Below are 20993 nucleotides of genomic sequence, written 5' to 3'. Positions count from 1 at the left end.
ATCCTTTTCAAACCAACCTGATATGGTGTGTTTCGTACTTTAGGCTCTCTGAGGAAAGCGGTCGCCCCACCATATCTTGTTTTCACAGGATGAAAACAAGAAATTCCAAGCTGGCTTGTTTGAAGGATCGAAGATCTCCCACTTGACTGTACAGAAACACAGTTGATAAATTATAAGCAATAAACACTCAAAACTAATGTGATTCAATCAACTCCAATTAGTACTCACCTGGGAAAGTCTTCTAAAGAATGCTGGGTTTTTGGAACTGGTGGCAGTATGCCTAGAGAATGAATTACTTTTCGTCTCCATGGACCACAGACGTGGCACTGAAGTGTTCTCCGAAGCAGCTGTATCAGAAACAAAAATATGTAACACATAGTAAAAGCACTAATGACGAGGCCCTAGATGTTCATGAATAGAAAATGAAAATTACAAGTGAGTGAAGAAAAATATTATCCCATGAAAGTTAATTTTACTACCAAAATTATTTACAACCAAATGCCAAGAACACCTTTAGCAGAAGCTCTTGAAGAAACACCACTGGTAGTTGAGATGTTACCACTGTCATGCTGAGAGGCAGAATCTTTCATTTCCTTCACAAGGGAAATTCGAGAACTGCCCGTTGGAAACGAGGAAGTTAAGGGATCAGAGTGTAATGCAGGAGAGTCTGACATGGAGAAATTCAGATGGCTCCGATGAAGAGAAGGCCTCGTTACTACATGTGGACAATTTGAAGTAGTAGTTGTTGCGGTATCTTTAAACAAACAAACAAATAAAACATTATTATTATGAATATATAACTTAGGAAAAGCAATAACTCATCATGACAAAATGCAGTTTGTACTTTAAGAAAACATACTACACAGTGCATATAGCTTCAATTCCAGTCACTGAGGCCTCCTATAAGCCCAATTGAGCCAAAAAAGATTTCAACTAACTGCAATTAATTTACCTAACTTAGTGTCAAAATATATTTTCGTGATCACATACCAACTTGTAAAAGTTCAGTGTTCCTGATTTTCTTTGAATTGGTCTCAGGATAAAACCCATTAATCAAAGATAAAATTAAAGCTATCTAATTCATAAAACAAAGTCTAACCCTTTAGAAACAACCACGATTAAATTTTATATCCTCCCAAAGAATTTACATTAGTTCCCCTTTTTCTGTGAGACATATATTCCACGACCCCCTAGTGGATCCCTGCACCTGCAGATAGTATCAAATGCTATATACTATGTTTTTACTTATACAGACATAGTTATGATAAAGTTTATTATATTAGGCACAGGACAGATAAACAATAGCTAACAAAATAGAACAATTATAGCAATATACTGTTATAAAAGCTATGTGAATGGGGACCCCTCGCTGAACTCTTCCTATAGGCTCAGGTCTTTCTGGCACAACACGCTGCCGGCACTTGGAACACGGTTTCTGACCATGTCTTCCACCCACAAACTGAATGATTTTCCATCTTAACTGAGCACTTATCATGTACTGTGGCTGTAACTTTTGCAGTCTGAGGTGCAATAGCACAACTAGCACAAATTTATTTTTCTTTCTTCACAATTTCATGGGTAGAAATTCCCTCTTATTGTAGAACGTTGTACGATCTTTTCTTTCCCTAACAAGTTGAGAACTTTTACCTTCTCACTTAAAAAAACAGAACAAACACTTTCCAGCTCTCTGGCATATCCAAATTGCCAGCATCTCTGCTGTTGTGTTTTGGAACCATTATACGTAAAGTAAGTGTTATGTGAGCACTACCATTGGAATACCAAGACAGTCGATCTGATAACCAACCTGACACTTAGTGACTAAAGGGCAGGGAGGATCTACAGCGTGCAGACATTGGACAAAGGGATGATTCAGCTCCCGTCAGGACAGAGCAGCACTGCACGATATTTCATCATGCTATGCAGAACAGTGAGTAATTGAAAACTTAAAGATTGTTTCTTTCTGGAATTTTCCACTTAATATTTTCACACCACAACTGACTGTGGGTAACTGAAGCTGCAGAAGGGAAAAATGCTGATAAGGGGGAAGTATAGTACATATGCATACAAAAATATATGTATTCCCCAATCCAATAATCATGCTTTTACATCCTGTTCTGTAATGTGTTTTTCCATTTACCAATATAATTTTGTCTTTACATACAGAGCATTCATTCCCTTTAAATACCACATTGTATTTTATCATACTGACTTACTCTACATATTTCATTATTTTCCCAATACTCCATCCAACTTTTATGGTTATACCTATATACTTATGAGAGCATACTTATCAACAAATCCACGATTCTTTAAGTTTGAAAGAGTAACATGAGGAGAAATTATGAAACAAATATTCCTAAAAAAGATTTTAAAAAGTCTGATTTGAAGGAAATCCAAGACAGGAGAGTGGATAAACCCTGTGTCTGCATCCTTCTGTGAAAATATTAAAATTACAACTAAATTATAAAATAATCAACTTGGGGAACCATCTGAGATATAGCTGAACACAAGTTTTATAACCAAGGATATAAAGAAAAAGCCACATTAAGACTGGGAGGAAGGGTGGAAAGACTGAACAGACTGGCACCAAACCTCCAGTGACAGTTGAGAATCAGGAGAGATTTCTTGGTCGAGGAGGTTCCCCCAAAGGAATGAGGTATCCCAGATCCACAGCAGGCTATCAAGCGGGAAGAGGATCCCCCACAACACCCAGCTGGGAAAAAAAGTGGGCATTCTGACTATCCTGGTACGAAAAAGGCTGTGAGAAACCCAGTCATTCTCTTAAGTGGCGCATGCACAGATTCTCTCACTTCAAGGCTCTCGAGCTGGGATCCAGTGAAGGGACAGTGACTCAGGGGGCATCAAAGTCATACGGGAGGCAGACTGAGGTTTGTGCTTCAGGGCAAGGGTTAGAGAGGACAATCAACATTTTCCCTGTGTAGAATCTTCTTCCCATGCAGCCAGCTGTCAGACACCATCTTTCCTTTCTTTAGCACTCCCCCAAGAGGGTGAAATTTGAATCTGAATTGGTCTGGTGGGCTCTACTGGGACCCTACCCACTAAATCCCCCCACACCAGAGGCACTTCCTCAGAGAGCCCTGTTAACACTGCACTCTTTTTTGAAAAGCTATCAGAGTCTGAGTACACCAGGCGGTCTACAACTGGCCTTGGTGTGCTCTAAGACTTTTGCTGAGTAGCTCTAGGCTCAGCCCTGGCACCAAGTCAGAATCTACATTAACCTGGTGACAACAACTCCGCCCACTCTAGTGACTCCCTGAGATCCTGCATCACCCAACTTGTGTACCACACAAGGCTTCATCATTTTCTGAACCTTAAGACAGTTGGCAGGTAGCAGCAGGCCTCACAGCATCCTGGCTTTTGAAAAGAGCTACCCCAGGCCCAGTACTTGTGGCAGCTATCCTCAGATCACAGTGTGGCCTCTCACACATGCCTCCAAATTCAGCACAGAAAGCAAACATCCACAGGTCACTTTGTAGCTCCTATAAGGTAGTCCCTGGCTAATCACAGGCACTGGGTGTAATTAGCCTGCACCAGAGCCCTTCCTAAGAGCCCCCAGACCAACATACATGGAGGTTGGCTTCAGAACACAGCAGCGCAATACCCAGTTAGTCCCATAAGCAGCACACAAAAAAGCAGTCTCAAAGGGCGCCAGAGCCCACAGGGCTGAATCCCTCAGTGGGATTCCCACTCAGGGAGGTAAGCCCCCTGAACAACAGCACATAAGCTGTGTACTTGACCAAACCCCACAACAAATCGCCAGGGGGAAAATTGCACCCACTAGCATGCCAAGAGCAACCAAGGATCAACTATAACAAAAGGTCACACACAACTCACACAAGGGACACTCCTGGAGCACCTGGAGCAGGTGACCAGGGAGACTGTTCCAAGGCCCTACAGAGCACCTACTACATAAGGCCACCTGACCAAGACAGGGTGACATAGCAGATCTACCTAATAGAAAAAACAAAGGCAGCCACAATGAGGAAACGAAGAAAGAAGTTCCAAATGAAAGAACTGGAGAAAACTCCAGAAAGAGAACTAAATGGAGTGGATACAAGAACCTACCAGATAGAGAGTTCAAAACAATGGTTATAACAATGCTCAAGGAACATAGTGAGAACTTCAACAGACAGATAGCAGGCATAAAAAAGGACATAAAAACCATAAAAAATAACCAGTCAGGAGTGAAGAATACAATACCTGAAATGAAGACTACACAAGAGGGACTCACCAGCAGATGAGATGTAACAGAAGATTGAATCATTGATTTGGAAGACAAGGTAGCAGAAAACACCCAGTCAGAACAGTAAAAAGAAAATGGAGTCCAAAAAATTGTGGATAGTTTAAGAGACCTCTGGGAGAACATGAAGCATAACAACATTTGCATCATAGGGGTACCAGAAGTAGAAGTGACAAAGAAAGGGATTGAGAACCTACTTGAAGATCTAATGACTGAAAAACTCCCTAACCTAGTGAAGGAAAAAGATATACATGTCCAGGAAACACAGAGAGACCCAAACAAGATGAACCCAAACAGGACCACACCAAGACACAATATAATTATAATGGCAAAGTTTAAAAACAAACAGAGAATTCTAAAAGCAGCAACAGAAAGGCAATTCATCACCTGCAAGGGAGCCCCCATAATCCTGTCAGCTGATTTCTCAACTGAAATGTTGCAGGTCAGAGAGGACTGGCACAAAGCATCAATGTGATGAAAAGAAAAACCTACAACGAAGGCTACTTTACCCAGCAAGGATGTCATTTAAAATCTAAGGAGAGATAAAGAGATTCCCAGACAAGAAAAAGCGAAAGGAATTCATCATCAACAAACTGGTACTATAAGGAATTTTAAGGGACTTCTTTAAGACAGAAGAAAAAAAAAGTCAAAATTATGAATAACAACAACAAATTATGAATAACAAAATGGCAATAGCTACATATCTATCAACAATTACTTTCAGGGGCATCCCAGTTTCGGGTACCCCTTCCAATAAGGGAGCTGTACTTTTGCTTCAATAAAAGTCTTTGTTCCTCTAAAAAAATGAAACAAAACAAAACAGAAAAAACAATTACTTTCAATGTAAACAGAGTAAATGCTCCAGTCAAAAGACACAGGAGGGCTGAATGCATAAGAAAACAAAACTCTTACATATGCTGCCTACAAGAGACTCACTTCAGATTGAAAGAAACACAGACATAAGGTGAAGGGATGGAAAAACTCATTTCATGAAAATGGAAACAAAGAAACAAAAAAGAAATAAAAATGAAATAAGCTGGGGTAGCAACACTATACTAAACAAAATAAACCTTAAAACAAACTGTATAACAAAAGATAAAGAAGGACCCAGCAATCCCAATTCTGAGTATTTATCTAAAGAAACCCAAAACGTTACTTTTATGGGACATGTACATCCACATGTTTACTGCAGCATTGTTTACAATGGCCACGATGTGGAGGCAGCCTGGGTGCTCCTTGATGGAAGAATGGATGAAGAGGAGGTGGTACATGTATACAATGGACTATTGCTCAGCCAGGGAAGGGAATGGATTCTTGCCATCTTTGGCGGAATGGGTGGACCTAGAAGGTATTTTGCTGAATGGAATGTCAGATAGAGAAAGACCGGTGTAATGTGTTTTGCTTATGTATGTAACCTAAAGAAAAAAATAAAGGAAAAAGAAACAGAAATAAACTCATACATACAGAAAACATTTTGATGGTTGCCATGTGGGAGGGTGGTTGGGGTGTAGGTAGAAAATGGGGATGAAATTGAGAAGTACAAATTGGTTGTTAAAAAATAATTATGGGGAGGTAGGGTATAACACAAGGAATATAGTCAATAATATTGTAATAACTACGCATGGTGTCAGAGAGGAACTAAATTTATTGGGGTCACCTATGGGAGGGGGTTTCGGGGCAGGGTGAGAAAGGTGAAGGGATTAATAAGTATAAATTGGTGTTTACAACATACTCATGGGGATATAAAGTAAAGCATAAGGAATAAAGTCAATAATATGGTAATAAATATGTACAGTGCCAGGTGGATATTAGACTAGTCAGGGGGATCACTTCCTAAATTATATAAATGTCAAACCACTATGCTGTACATCTGAAATTAATATAAACTAATATCGAATGTCAATTGTAATTCAAAAATTTAAAAGAGAAGAAAATTTTGGGGAAATAAGAATTTCAAATCTCCAGGTATAAAACAAATAAGTCATGGGGATGTAATGTACAACATAAGTAATACGGTCATTAATATTGTGATAGCGTGGTATGGTGTCAGATGGTTCCTGGACTTACCATGGTGATCAATTTTTAGGTATATAAATGTTGAAAAACTATGGTGTATCCCTGAAACTAATATAACAATGTATGTTAGCCATATTTTTAATAAAAATCATAAAGGAAAGGTCTGATTCGGTAGTCTAAATTTGGGCCCATAAAACAGCCTAAGTAGTCAGAGGTATCCCGAGAATCAGTGAGAAAACAATACTATGTGGAATTGCTCTGACACACTGGATCAGAGCACATGCTCATTTTTGCCTATGAGAGATACTGTGATCCAAAGATTTCCTGTCATTATACGCCCACAAAGAGCAAATGACAATGTACACTGCCCCCATGTTCTCACTGCATATGAACCCTTTCTGATTTCTGTCAATATAATATGACAAATGGCATCACTATATGATTTGCACTTACTTTAACGACAGGGATATTGAGTATCCTTCCCTAAATTCATTGGTCATTTATATTTCTTCTCCTGTTAGTTGTTTATTGATGTAATCTCTCTTAAGATTACTGAGATCTAATTTCTTTTTCAGTAAATCAGTGTGAGATGATCTAAAGTATCGAAACTTTCACTATCAGTCGTATCCCTTCATTTCTTTTGATGGTGTCTTTTGTAATCAGAAAATAACTTCTATCTTGTTTACAGAGACTTGATAGTATTCAAAGACTCTAAAAAATGAAAAATTTTACTCCCTTTACATAGGGATGCTGCTGGACATACAATGGATGGGTTTACTCACAGAAAATACCATTAGGTCGAAAATACATTTAATACACCTGACCTACCAAACATTGTACCTTTACCCAGCCTATTTTACACCTACTCAGAACACAATATCCAAAAACGGTGGCGACACAGTACACTGCAGAGTATCAGCTGTTTCGTGACCTCATACCTGACTGGGAGCTGTGGCTCATGGCCATGGCCCAGCATCCCAAGAGTATCTTACCACAGGTCACTAGCTTGGGGAAAGATCAAAATTCAAAATTCAAACTACAATTTCTATGTACTGTGCATCACTTTCACACTATAGCAAGGTCAAAAAATCATAAGTTGAATGAATGTTAGTTATGTCGGGGTCCTTCTATGCTAAATTCCAAGAGGCTTCCCCCCCTTCCCACTTTATATATCTGTATATTTCTGTACCAGTTCCATAATGGTTTAAATACTGTAGCTTTAGGACACATTGAATAACTCTAAAAGAGCCTCCAACCTACCCCACACCCCCCTTATTCTTTTTCAGAATTTTTCTATTCATCTTCAGTTGTATTTTCAAGAACTTTAGAATCATTTGACAACTTTCCAAAAGACTCTTCCAGTTAGGGTAAAACAACTGGGCCCCAGATTAGCTTGCTTATGTAAATAATTATAAAAATGGACAAACTATGTGAAGGACAGCTTTCAGGCAATAAAACACAGCACACAAAAACCTGACACAGTGAGCCCTAGCTCTCTGTCTAGGGCATTTCACACCTGTTGCAGAGCTGGAGTCTAAGCAAAGCACAACAGGCAGAAATCAGAATTAAGGGCATTGGACTAGAAAATTGTGCCAGAAGGGGCCTCCAGGTGGCCCCACGGGAGTATCCAGAGTCTATTTACTGCAGACTCATCCCCAAAACGCACAGGGGGGACAGGGCTTGGAAGCTAAGTCCCACCACTTTACGGGACTTAAGAAACACCCTGGAATTTCCGTAGATACAACTACCAAAGTGTGAAACTAAGTCTATAAAGCTAAAAATGATCATTCAGTAACAACTGCCTGCTAAAATGAGAATCAATTCTCGTCAGAGGGAGATAACAGAATCTAGAAACTCTACATATCCATCCAAATTGACAATATTTTGTAAAAGCAATCCCTTGATATACCTAAAAAAACTGTGATCCGCAGTGGGAAAAAATTATTCAACAGAAACTGAAACCAAGCTAGCCAAGGTGCTATACTTAACACAGTCTTTAAAAAGGTATTAAACTATGACCAAAGTTCCTAACAGACCTGTTAAAATTACCTGACTGGGATCACGCTCACCGGGGAATTCATTGAGGGATGCAAGGAATCATTCATCATCAGGGAATTGTTAATGTAGCTGAGCATGTTAATAGATTAAATGGAATAGAAAACACAGCCCAGAAATAAACCCTCTCATCAATGGTCAAATGATCTTCGACATGGGTACCAAGACCACCACTCGACAGGCAAAGGACAATGTCCTCAAAAAACGGTTTTTGGAAACATGGATCTCCACATGAAAATGAATGAAAGGGGACCGTTACCTTACACAATATACAAACATTAACTCAAAATGGATTAAAGACCTAAACATAAGACCCAAAACTATAAAACTCCAAGAAGAAAACAAAAGGGAGAAGCTTCACGACACTGGACTGGACATGACAGGCAACCAAAAAACAGCAGACATAAGGGATTATATCAAACTTAAGTTTTGTGCACTAAAACACACAATCAACAGAGTGGAAAGCAAATTACAGAATGGTAGAAAATATTTGCAAACCACATGTCTGACAAGGGGTTAATATCAGAAAATATAAAGAACTCCTACTACTCACAAAACAGAAAACTCAAATAGCCTGATTAAATACTGGGCAAAGGACTTGAACAGACATCTCTCGAAAGCTTATACACAAATGGCCAACAAGCATATAAAAAAATGCTCAACATCACTAATCACGAGAGAAATGCAAATCGAAACCACAGTGAGATACCACTTCATACCCATTAGGACAGCTATTATCAGAAAAGCAGAAAATAAATGTTGGCAGGATGTGGAGAACCGGGAACCTGTATGCACTCTTGGTAGAAAAAGATGTTCAACATCATGAGTCGTGTAAAATGGCACTGCCTCTGTGCAAAACAGTATGTCAGTTCCTCACAAAATTAAAAACAAAATTACCATATGAACCAGCTATTCCATTTTTGGATATACACCCAAAAGAACTAAAAGTAGATTCTCAAAGATTTTTGTACAACCATGTTCCTAACAGCATTATTCACAATAGCCAAAAAAGTAGAAGCAACTTAATTGTCCACTGACAAATGAATAAATGTGGTATATACATACAGTGCAATATTACACAGCCTTCAAAAAGAAGTAAATTCTGGTACATGCTACAGCATAGATGAGTCTTAAAGATATTAGGCTAAGTGAGAGAAGCCAGTCACAAAAGGACAAATACTGTATGACTTCTCCTCATCGATCCAGTCCACTGCTCCTGCAGAACACACTAGACACTCCATGGCTCCCGCTCACTAAGACAGGCAGCACACAGAGGTACATCAGCGGAAAGCTGCAGACAACAGGTTTGAAATGGGCCACAGATTCTGTAACTGTTCTTCCTGCACTATTTGTGCTATTTGAAGACAGTACAGTGCCCTCCAGCTCCAGGTACTGTTAATGGAAAAGCCACACTGGTAAAATTAACCTTCACTAAACAACATTCAGGACTGTTATATCTGAATTACTTTAAGCTTCCAACGATGTGACACTACTTTAAGAGCAGACATGTCTAAGTTGTTTTGAGAACGCACTGACAAATTCAAGTGTAATGTTTCGCAGAGGAAACACAAACTGTGATGTGTTGTATCTAGTGAGATCTACATTCCACATATCGAGGAGTTATAAGAGGTACTTTAATTCCCATGTTATGTGATTATATGTATAGAATAAACACTGTGAGAGAGGTCGACGCAGACTGTGAAGAGAGAACTCTCTGGAATTTACAAAGTTTAACATAGGAGTAGAATTCAGATCTAAGACAAAGGGGAAACACTACCAGTCTTTGAAATTAATTATCAAAAAACTGCTCACAATTTATTTCCAAATAACCAAGGGAATCAGAGTGGGAAGGTGGATGAATAGGCGTGGGATCAGAGCCAAGGAGATCAACGGCAAGTCGGCTGTCTTTGAAGCTGGGGGATGGGGACAATGGGGTTCACTGCACCATCCTCCTTACTGTTGTGAGAACTTTTTCTAGTTTGACATTTCCCTAATATTTTAAGTTTAGAAGTTACTCACCAAGGTGTGTATCATATACATGCAACAGAAATTGCCTTATAACCTCAGTAATATAATAAATAAAATCCGAGTTGGAATTGACTGTGGTGACCACTGAATTAATTCCATTATTTCAAGGAAAATACAAGCACACCTAAATGGAATTTACAGATGTGAAATGACAAACTCTCCATTCACCTGACACCTACACTAAATTCTTCAAGTTAGTAAATCCTCACAAGCAAGTACATGAGGATGGAAAAGAAGGTGTCAGTCCCTGGGGATACACGCTGTTTGCATACGAGAAGTCTCTAATCCAGAGAAAGAGAGAGGCTGGGGGCCCATTTGAGGCCCAGGGAAGAAAATGACAAGGAAGCAGTCAGCTTAGAGGTCTACCAGAGAAAGGCTCAATATATTTCAAAAAAATGGTAATATATTTCAAAAAAATGTCAAAAAGTACCGAGCTGTACACCTTAAATGCCTTGCTTCAAGCCTATGTGACATGGATCTCAACAGAGCTGTAAAAAATATTTGACGTGAAATGACAAAGTAGCATTTCTAAATATGCCACATCCATGGGTTACACTGAAGCTATTTACTATTTGTAAAACCCCCACCGCCACCACACACACACAGATGCTGTAAAGTGGATCCAAAACCGGCCAAGCCTTAACATGCATGGTCACTCAATGACATGATGAATGAAATGCCCCATTGGCGCGCTGCAGAAAAGACAGAAGCCAACTGCAGTTCCGCCATACCCAAATTCCTGTGCTGTGGGAGGCAGTACCACAGTGTCCGTGTAATAGTTGACGTCTACACAGCGCTCCCTTAGTGCCAGGACCTACTCTGAGGGCTTCACATATACTACTGTTTTCAAAAGTATTTATGAGGCTACACAAGAGAAAGCAGACTGTCTTCCCCAAACCACATGTCTAACGATTGCTGCTGTGAAAACCAAACCCAAAGTCTAACATCAGAGCTTGCCCTCTTAACTGATATAGTGTATCTGACTCCCTTAACTATAATCAGAAAGCCGATAAATGAGAAAGTTATCTAATTGGAATCTGATCACTATTCTCCTCCTTCTTCCCAGTTAGATTTACCACATCAGACAATATAAAAATATTTAAAATTCAGGCACGAAACCCAGCATTCAAAACACAATACCCACGCCCTATTTACCTTCCGTGTTACTGACTGTTGGCTCAGGAGTGATTCTGCCATCACGAATATTAGCGCTCTCCTCATCAGCACATATCAGATGGTCATCTTCTCTATTTTCCAGCCCCTGTGGTTCCTCTCTTCTAACTGCTGAGCAGGTGCATACATGTTCATTCCTGCTGAAGTAGTTCTGTAGCCATTGTGGCACAATATTCTTAATAGATTCTGTCAACTTGCTAAAGATACTCTGTTGGGGGGAAACACACATAAGGCAGTTTGAGAAATGTATTTTTATATAGGTACCAACTTACAGAAAGCCACACCAAGAAAAACACAACTGTTTCCAACAAAGTTTCCTAAATATCAGTTTCTTGAGTTAATGCTGACATACCAGTATTTCACAAATTGTAGAGACATTATGAAATTCCTGCTTTTTTCTTTCTTCCATAGCATGTATTCATGAGCCAATAATTACCCCCAAATGGCCATATTATTCGAATCCTTAAAAATCTCCAATAGTCCTTCCCATGAGACATAAACTTTAAATTTAGTAATGAAGCATGCACTAAAATGTCATAATCCCAGAGAAAAGGCATCCATTTTGATCTCAGCATATTAAAGAAGCAATATAAACAATACCTTCAATAGCTGCCTCAAGCAATTATTTTATTGCAAAGTCTTTTAAAAGAACAAAAATCCAGACAAAACTAGGAGACTCCTTTTCAAAAATGACAGACAATAGACAACTAATCCAACATAAGAAACTCAAGAAATAATCTCATGTTTTTTAATGGTAAAATTTCATTATACAGAATGTTGCCTGAAAATCCGAGGAAATAGTTTTATTATAGTAACTTCTAAAAGGAGAAAAATGTGGTGTAACAACTATCAGTATTAACATTTACAGTAGCTTTGCTACAGGCCAGGCACTATTCTAAACGGTTTATAAATCTTATTCAATTTAGTCCTCACAATAATTTTATTAAGTTGGTATTAACTGGGTCACTTTACAGATGGAGACTTAAAATGAACGCCATACTTAACCAAAGGTCACTTCTGGAGCAGCGTTAGATTTCTGTGGAGAATAATCAGCAAACAAATCCAAACAGTCAAAATGGACATAATAAAGCTCATTACCTAAAGCTCATGAACTTTGCTTGCAGACCTTCCCTTTACTTAACTAAAATCTAACCAACAAATCTATCTCAGCCCACAGCAGCTCAGCACAAGGAAATTACCATGTGAGAGAGAGGAGTTACTAGTGGCACAATGAATGACAGCATCAAGAGCTCCACAGTACAAAGTAATACGGATGATAAAACTGACCCGGAACCATTGGAAGAAAACAACATCCCTCTGCTTCAGTGTACCTCTGTGGGGTAAGCGACCCTAAGTCATAAGAAAAGGTCATACGCTCAGAATCCCCGAGCCTAGTGGTTCCCAAAGTGTGCCCCCCTCACAGTAACATCAGCCTCACCTCAGGCCCTATCCCAGCCCTACCACACTCAGCAGGTAGGCTCACCTGATTTAACAAAAGCCCCCAAGGGATTCTGATGGGTGCTCAAGTTTCAGAACCACCATTCTCCTTAAAGAGATGAGGAAATTAGATACATTTAATGAAATTACAATACATTTATTTCAGGGAAAAAGTCCCTCTACAAGAGGTGAATAAAATTATGTGTACTTACAAGTCTTATTACGAATCAGTTACCCGGAAAACGTATAATGTGGAATACTGGTCACACAATCATTAAAATATATCATAAAATATTCTAAAATGAATGAGAAAAACAAATTGTCCAGTGGACTGTAATGCAGAGTCTCTGGTTCCGCTACCCGCACAAGAATGCAGGATATGGTGAGGCCAAAAACGAACACCAATGGAGCCATAGATAGCGGAGTCATACCACTATATTCTCGCAGGCAGCTGGGTTGAAGATACAGGAAGCAGGCTCCAAACGATGTGCAATCCGCAATCCGCTTCTCTGCGAACCAACCAACCCCCACTAACTAGCTGCAATCCGAGCCTGCTATCCTACCACAGCCGTTATATCGTGGCTAACTGGCTCACTGGTTACAGCTGATGGCCAATCAGTCACAGCTGATGGCCATCTACTACCCGAGACAGCACCTTTCCATGTGAGGCGAAGAGCCTGGAAACTGATTTCTGGGACTCTGTCCCCACAGGACTGTACAGAACACAGTGCGGCTTACAGAACAGTCTCCCCAGTGTTTCTCAAACTTTAGCCATGATTTTCACCTGTACTATTACTTACTGATTTTTCTTTCTATCCACTCACTTCTCTTCATAAATTTAGCTTTTCCTACACAATAAAATCTACCAAATCACAGATTGATGTTGTATTGGGCTTCACGTGCCCATCATCATTCTATTCTTGAGAAGTTGTCCCACCAAACTGGCTTCTAAAAGGGTTGGCCTATGACAGACACCAGATATTTGAGGATGGGAGGAAAGAGGTCTTTCTTCCTGTGCTCCCTCTGATTAAGTGCCCGCCCCATCTCTAAATCCACAGCTCTAGACAGGTGGTCCCTCCTCCGCTCCTGACACCATTTCTTCCCTTTATCCTTCCAGTCTGAGGGATGATGGCAGCTTCTGCTATTGCTAGTCTCTGGGCCTCCTGCCACACCGTATTTATTCCTTAACCACCAGCATATCTCTAAGTAGACTCTCTTAAAAGACATCTCCATTCAATCATCCAGAGTGTCTGTTTCTTAATGGGCCCCTAAGGTATTGATATAGCAGTGCTACTTGTCAGAGTTTTTTGTATGATTAAAATGAAAATTAAACAGTCAGTCCATGTATCAGTTTGACTCATCTACTTTATCAACAATGGGACAAATGTACCACGCTTAGGGCAGCACTCATAGTACCCAAAAGTTACATCCAACCTTTATCTCTTAAAGAAGTCCATAAATAGGCCACAGAGAAGCTTTATTTAGGGACTATTTTGGAATCTTATTTAACTCATAGATGTAACAGCAGACATTGCTTTCCTTCACTCAGCTCATTCAGTCAGTACTTACTGGTCGCATGCTACATGTCAGACACAGAACACTGGGAGACGGCAGGGAACGAGTTCCTGCCTTCTTGGAGCTTATATTCTAAGTTAGGGGGACAAATAAATATAATATGTAACATATAACATCATCATTCGGTGATACGGGCAAGAATAAGGCAGGGAAGCCAAATGGGGTAGCTATTTTATATAAGCAAAAACCTGAAAAAGGTGAGGCATGAGCCATGCAAATTTCTAGTGAAGTTTTCTAAACTGAGGGAACAAAAAGTGCCAAGACTCAAATACAGCAGTGTCCTTGGTACATGCTGACGAAGCTTATGGTAACCATTTATGACTGCAAAATCTAATAAACATTAAATAACTATTGAAGTTCTTCAAAATTCCCCTTTAATCACGTGCATGTGTATGTGTGAGAACCTATGTGTAATCTTTTATTCTATAGCATATATACATATGTACATACATATACAGAGAGACAGTAACTGTAAAAGGACTAACACAGTGGTCCTCATACTGGAGTCTTTAGATCAGCAGCTTTGGTGTCACCCTGACCATGTTAGAAATGGAAATCTGTCTGTTTTAAAAAACTCTTGATATGATTCTTATGCAAATTAAAGTTGGAGAACCAGTGTACTAAAATCCTCTACAAACTCAGTGACTATTATCTCAAGGCCAGAGTAAACATAACCCTGAGTATAAGCTTAACTACAACAAAGTTTTACCTAAATGATCACCCTATTTCCATGAGAATCAAATACATCAGACCATTACACCAACTTTTATAAACAGCTACTTCATAATATCAACTTTGAAATTCACACCACAAGTAAATATAAAAGATTATCTTTGAAACATTTTATTTCTAATTGTAAAGACTTAGCATACTTATGGTAAATAACCAACTACTGAGTATTCAATTGTAAAAAATTGTTGTGAAAAAGAAATCTGATTATGCACAGATTTGCGTGGAGACCATAAAGTTGTCTGTATATCAACTAAATTTGGAGAAGTACTTCCCTGCCTGACAAAGGGGAAAAACCGTTTCCTTATAGAAGTAAAGGTTCCTTTGACTGTATAACCAAAGAACATCTCATCTTTGTCTCCTAAGCAGTGCACACTCATGTCCTGCTTTACCAGATCAGCTTCCTTCCTGCTGTCAGAGGCTTCAGAGGGAAGCATAATGGCCACCATGTAACTCCATGGAAGGTTTCCTACAGAAAACCTTCTCTGATCCTCCAAGTCTGGGCAGTCCCCCCCTTATATGCTCCAACAGTGCCCCGTACTTTTTACAGGACGGCAATTTGTCAAACAGGATGTAATCAGTCTGTCCATCACCTGCACTAACATTGGCTCTGTGAGCGCAGACACCAGGTCTGTTCACGCACAGATTAGCTGGTGCGTGGTTTGAATTTTCCTACGACTGCACTGCTCAACCAACCTCTTATTCCTACACATGAATATTCCATGACACGTTTCGAAAAAGAACATCAGTGATTCTAGAACTTAAAAATAAATAATAAATTTGCTCAGTGTAATAGTTGTACCTCAACCAAATAATATTTCTGTCACTACACTAATAATCCTTTCTTCAAAAAACCAATGTGTGAAGCTATCCAAGACCATGGGAAAATTGAAACCATCCTCTGGAATGATAAATAATACAAAACCAACTAAATGAAAAGAAGCAGAAAGTCAGGCCCCCAAAAAGCTAAATTAATGAAGGGCTTAGAAAAATCAACAAAGAAACGGAGCATTAAAATCTTAAAAATACTGCTTGTAAGCCTAACAACATAATCACAACAAATGAGCTAAATTCAAGGATTAAAGGGGTGAATCTTCAAACTCAGACTGGTTAAATTCATCGAGTCCATTCTTTCCAAGGTTCTGCACTTAGCAAAACACGTTAAAAAATGCCATTGAGATTAGAGTACTCAGTTTAGGGGCCAGAAGTAAAATCAAGTAAATGACTCACATATCAAGCACAATCTATGTCTAAGGTGCGGTGAGTACACTAGCTTTACAAATTCCATTTTACCTGATTTCAAGGACTAAAGAAAGAAGGCTGAGGTGGGGAAAGGCTCTTCTACAATACAAACTCACAACTCGTTTCTAATAAAAAAGGTCATTTTTTCCTATGTATCTTTTTGCCAATTGGAAATCTCAGAACAACCAGAGACATCTCTTCAACATGACTAATTCCTTCCTTACCACTACTATACAGCCTTCCTTCTTCTTACATAGAACTCTATTCCTACTAGTTTTCTTGACTTCAGTTCTATGCATCTCTCTTCTTCACATCATACTCTATTAAACAGTAGTACTCAGACTATAAAATCTCTTTTGTCAAATAACTTCACTGCCTCTCTAAGTATAAATATCAAATATATTCCATCATCAGCTTTCAGGTTCTGGAGCCCCATTCCCCCAGAATACACCGCTGTTTTGATTTTTATCTGCTCTTTCAGTGGCCGTTATTTCCTTGGGGACCGTCACTAACCCTTAGTTCTCTTCCACAGTTCTGTGAACATTCTCCTTACCCACTGAATTCCCATGCCACCAGACTCTCCTTCCCAAACTTTTTGAAACTCTTATTTCATATAGTCCGTTTAATCAGTGTTTCCCCTTGCTGCCTCCAAGCCCAAGTAAAGAACAAGAACTAAGAACACAAGACTTCACATGAGACTTAAAAAATATCTATTATAAAAACACTAAATTAGAGCGAAAACCTAGATGCCATTGTAATCTACCAGGTATTGCCAGTTTTTCAATATATCCATTCTAACATTACTTGTTTAAAAATGTGTCTCTATTCTGACTTTAACACTCAGTTTTGTTTTTTGTTTGTTTGGTTTTTTTTAATGGCAGCTGAGATTGTGAACTCAGCATGTATGCAAACACAGGAGGTGGATTAAAATTATTGTGCTTTCCTCGAAGCTGTTCCTATGAATATGTTTGTTTTGCTTGATTGGCTAAGCCTGCTCCAAGTACTGCAATTGTTACTGCTCCAGTGTCTGTGTGCCTGATGCACACTCAGTTATTTCCATGAGGGAAAAAGGTAATGAAGTATTCAAATTCTAATGCAGTTATATTGAATCTAGTTTTAAATAATCTCAATCTAACCTACAAATCTAAGCTACTAGTTGTCATATTTTACAACCTCCAGTGTGACAGTCAGCAGCCAAGTTTTCCCAATATACCCAGTCCAAAACCTTCTAGCCACTAAAAATCCGCTTTTCATTTCCCTTCTCAACTTCAACAGATCAAGCCAAACAACCTGGGCATAAAAATTACTCTGGCTAAAAAATTAAAAACTACAATGGGACACACATTTCCCCTTCCTTCAATACTCTGTCACTAACTCATGAAGGAGAAACATGGCCTGGCTTAGTCTCTTATTTTCAGTTATCCATATCACAGAGGTGGTGAATGGATAATTAACAGGAATCAAACAACAAGGACAAGAAAAGGAGTCCCTAAAAGACCTGTAAGCTAGCCACAGGAGACCCACTAAAAGGCCAAAACAGTGTAACCCAAAGTTCCCTATAAGATATTGCCACTTTTTGTCCACAATCTGTTTGACACAGGATGTAAGAATTTATTTCTGAACTCATACTATGGAAAAGATCAGTGAAATCAAGCAAACTGACACACACACTGGAATATCTCCTCGCACAGACAGAAAAGGCACTGTCCTGTCCTGTTCTGACAGTAAACACAGTAAATTGTACCTGGTGGCGAGACTTTAAACTGGGCTTCCCAACACAGAAGACCCTTCTCAAACTCTGCTACCGCCATGACCATTAACTAAGTAGCTACAAAGAAAACATTTCTGAGAATAAAAGATCAACATATTTTTCCAATAATACACTGTGCCCAATGAAAATGGTTTAAATTAGGGTCATCAGACCAAAGTCTTCATTTTACTTAAAACTAACAGATACCTGCCTTATCAGGGAACTTTCCAGGAAATGGAAACAACACCTGGGCCCTTTTGTCACTCATGAGAAAATGTGGTAAAATCATAAACTACACAAGGGCCTCTCATCATGAACCAAAATATGACGTTTCTTCAAACAACTCAATACTTGGATTTATTTCCCTATATATCTAAATGACTGGCATTTCTACAAAGAAAATATGTTAAAAGTAAGCACTTAGGAGAGTAGCAATAATTTAAGGTTTGGCCTCATCACTCAGCAAACAAGTCCTTAAATCCAATATGAGCCTATAAAAGATTGAGCGTGGGTATATAAAGGAAAAACCACTAGAAAGAGGCAGCAGAATTCATAGGCAGTTAAAACATTTAAATCAAAAGTTTCTAGTTAATCACAGTAATTACAAATGAGTCCTTACTTTATATGCCAGGCCCTGATTTAAGAGCTTTACTTCTGTTATCTCATTTAACTCTCAGAACAATTTCTGCTCTACAAATGTGTAAATTAAGCACAGAGTACTTAAATAACTTGTATTTATTTACAAGTTGATTACAAGTCCTGGCAGACAGGCATTCAAACCCAAGTGCTTGACTTGATTAGAGCACATTTCCTATCAACTCTTTCCATTCCTATGTCCATGGATAGAATTAAACATCTAGGAGAAAGCAAATAAGGATAAAAATCAAAACTACTTAGTGACTTCTGGATTGAGATCAGTATTCAACCTCTAAATATCCCTCCTTTTCAAAACTGAGAACACTCTTTAGTCATCAGATACCAAGCAGGGCATACTTATTTGGAACAAAGTATTTTATAGATGGTACCAATACAACAAAACTCCACCACCACCAAAAACCCACACTGTCATATAATGGAGTGTTATTTAGGCAACTCATGGTCTGTGGACTAAATACAGACCTTGGATGCCTTTTACACGGGCCACAAGCTAAGAATGACTTTTATACTTTTTAAAGAATGTGAAAACAGAGGAAAGAACTTTCAGCTACAAACCTATCTGGCCTTTACAGAAAACGTTTGCAGACTCCTGGTCTAAGTTACTGAATAAAGGTGTTTCCTTCCCCTCTTTTTCAAATAGCCTAATGCAGGAACTGACTGGTAAGACAAATTACAACCTAGGAAGATAAAATGAATGGATTCCCTTAGCTCCAAACCAGAAGATAAAACCTCTGAAGCACCCACCCACTCCACACCCCACCCCCCAAAAAAGGGCAAAATTAAGTAGTTCCCTAGCACCAGTAGGTGCGGTAGATTCTTGCAGAGCCAAGGTTCTGGTAAGAGTAGAAGACAGAAAGGAGGCAGTCAGCCTATAAATCCACAAAAGTCCCAGAAAGGAGTAAAGAAAGTCCTTATTTTAAGATTTAAAAATCGATAATATTAAATTGAGTAGTATTTTATATATTCCTGGATACTTTTATGTGCTATTTTCTGCCAATACTAAGTAACACCTAGTGTTGATGTAAAAATCCCCAAACATCTTTAAACCTGAATCCAAAGCGAGAAATATGTTTTCTTTTCCAATTAAACGGCTGAGGCAAGAAGCTGAAAGTATTTTGGATGAGGGAAATGATAAATTATGAAGCTGTAAAACACAACTGCACAACCTAAAATCATAGCAGCTCTAAGAGAGTTTGGATCGTAGTGTTATCTTGTTAAGGCATCACCCCCCAAATTTAGATGTTTTACCTAAGAGCATTAAAAAGAAACTGTGATTATAACTTTTGGCACCTAGAATATATTAACTCGTTTCCAGACCATCCCCGCTGCACCACAGGGAGTCGCTGTCTAGTACCTGGCGTCTCTGCCCGCCCAGCTCGTAAGGTTGAAATGACCGCAGGTGGCAACGCCTCGTCGGGATCTTGCCGCCGCCAGCGCCCCCTCCTGTTCCTCCGGCCCCCGAGGCCATGGCGGAGCCTCGGCTCCTTCCCGCTACGGGGCGGGGAAAGCAGAGGCGGCCTCTTTAAAGCCCTCCACCCCCGCCCACCCCAACCCAAAAGTCCTTCTGCGCTGCCCACACGGGGGCACAGACCCACAGGTACCGCGAAGTTGCGAGCACCGAGGTGACAAAACGCGTGCTGGCAGCAGAGAAGGAGGTGGGCGCTACTGGAGCCGAGGAGCGGGCTCCGCTCCCGCAGCCCCTCGCGCACCACCTCCCCTGCGTGTCGCACGGTATCTACGATAAGCTCCGCAGAGCACAGCGAGAGCGGATGCACACGCTCGCTGCCTAACTCGACCGCCGGTCACGGGGATTCTCCCGTCGCCCTAGTCGAGCTGCCGCAGTTAAAGCCGCCGCCGCTACCGCCTAACCCTCCACTATGCGCACAACGCCCACCCGGGCGACGTCACCATCCACGCAGTCACCGCCTTTGTTCCCGTCTATTGCCGCTGCTAAGGACGCTGCCGTGGTCGCCAGGCAGAACGCTGTCACTTCTTTTTAAGTCATATAACATCTTGACCTTACCTAACCCTAAACATTTTTATAAAGTTATTCTTCCCATAAAGTGATGC

General features: G+C 39.8%; 1 protein-coding gene across 1 annotated transcript in view; it reads right to left on the bottom strand.

Moving 5' to 3' along the window:
* The window catches only part of LOC148755733 (nuclear pore complex protein Nup153-like), an 85773-nt gene extending 65328 nt beyond the window's left edge, over positions 1–20445 (bottom strand). The window contains exons 1-3 of the mRNA XM_088791356.1: positions 20278–20445; positions 11516–11741; positions 512–754 (exon numbers count right to left, since the gene is read on the bottom strand). Coding sequence (XP_088647482.1) covers positions 512–754; positions 11516–11741; positions 20278–20391 — 583 coding nt within the window. The 5' untranslated portion in view covers positions 20392–20445. The remainder of the gene's footprint in view (positions 1–511; positions 755–11515; positions 11742–20277) is intronic.
* Between the last annotated feature and the right edge of the window lie 548 nt (positions 20446–20993).

Source organism: Rhinolophus sinicus, chromosome 14, assembly GCF_057876585.1.
Source record: "Rhinolophus sinicus isolate RSI-liver-muscle chromosome 14, RSI-T2T, whole genome shotgun sequence".
Classification (NCBI taxonomy): Eukaryota; Metazoa; Chordata; class Mammalia; order Chiroptera; family Rhinolophidae; genus Rhinolophus; species Rhinolophus sinicus.
The sequence above is the reverse complement of the archived record's forward strand: the minus strand, read 5'-3'. Positions and strand labels throughout refer to the sequence as shown.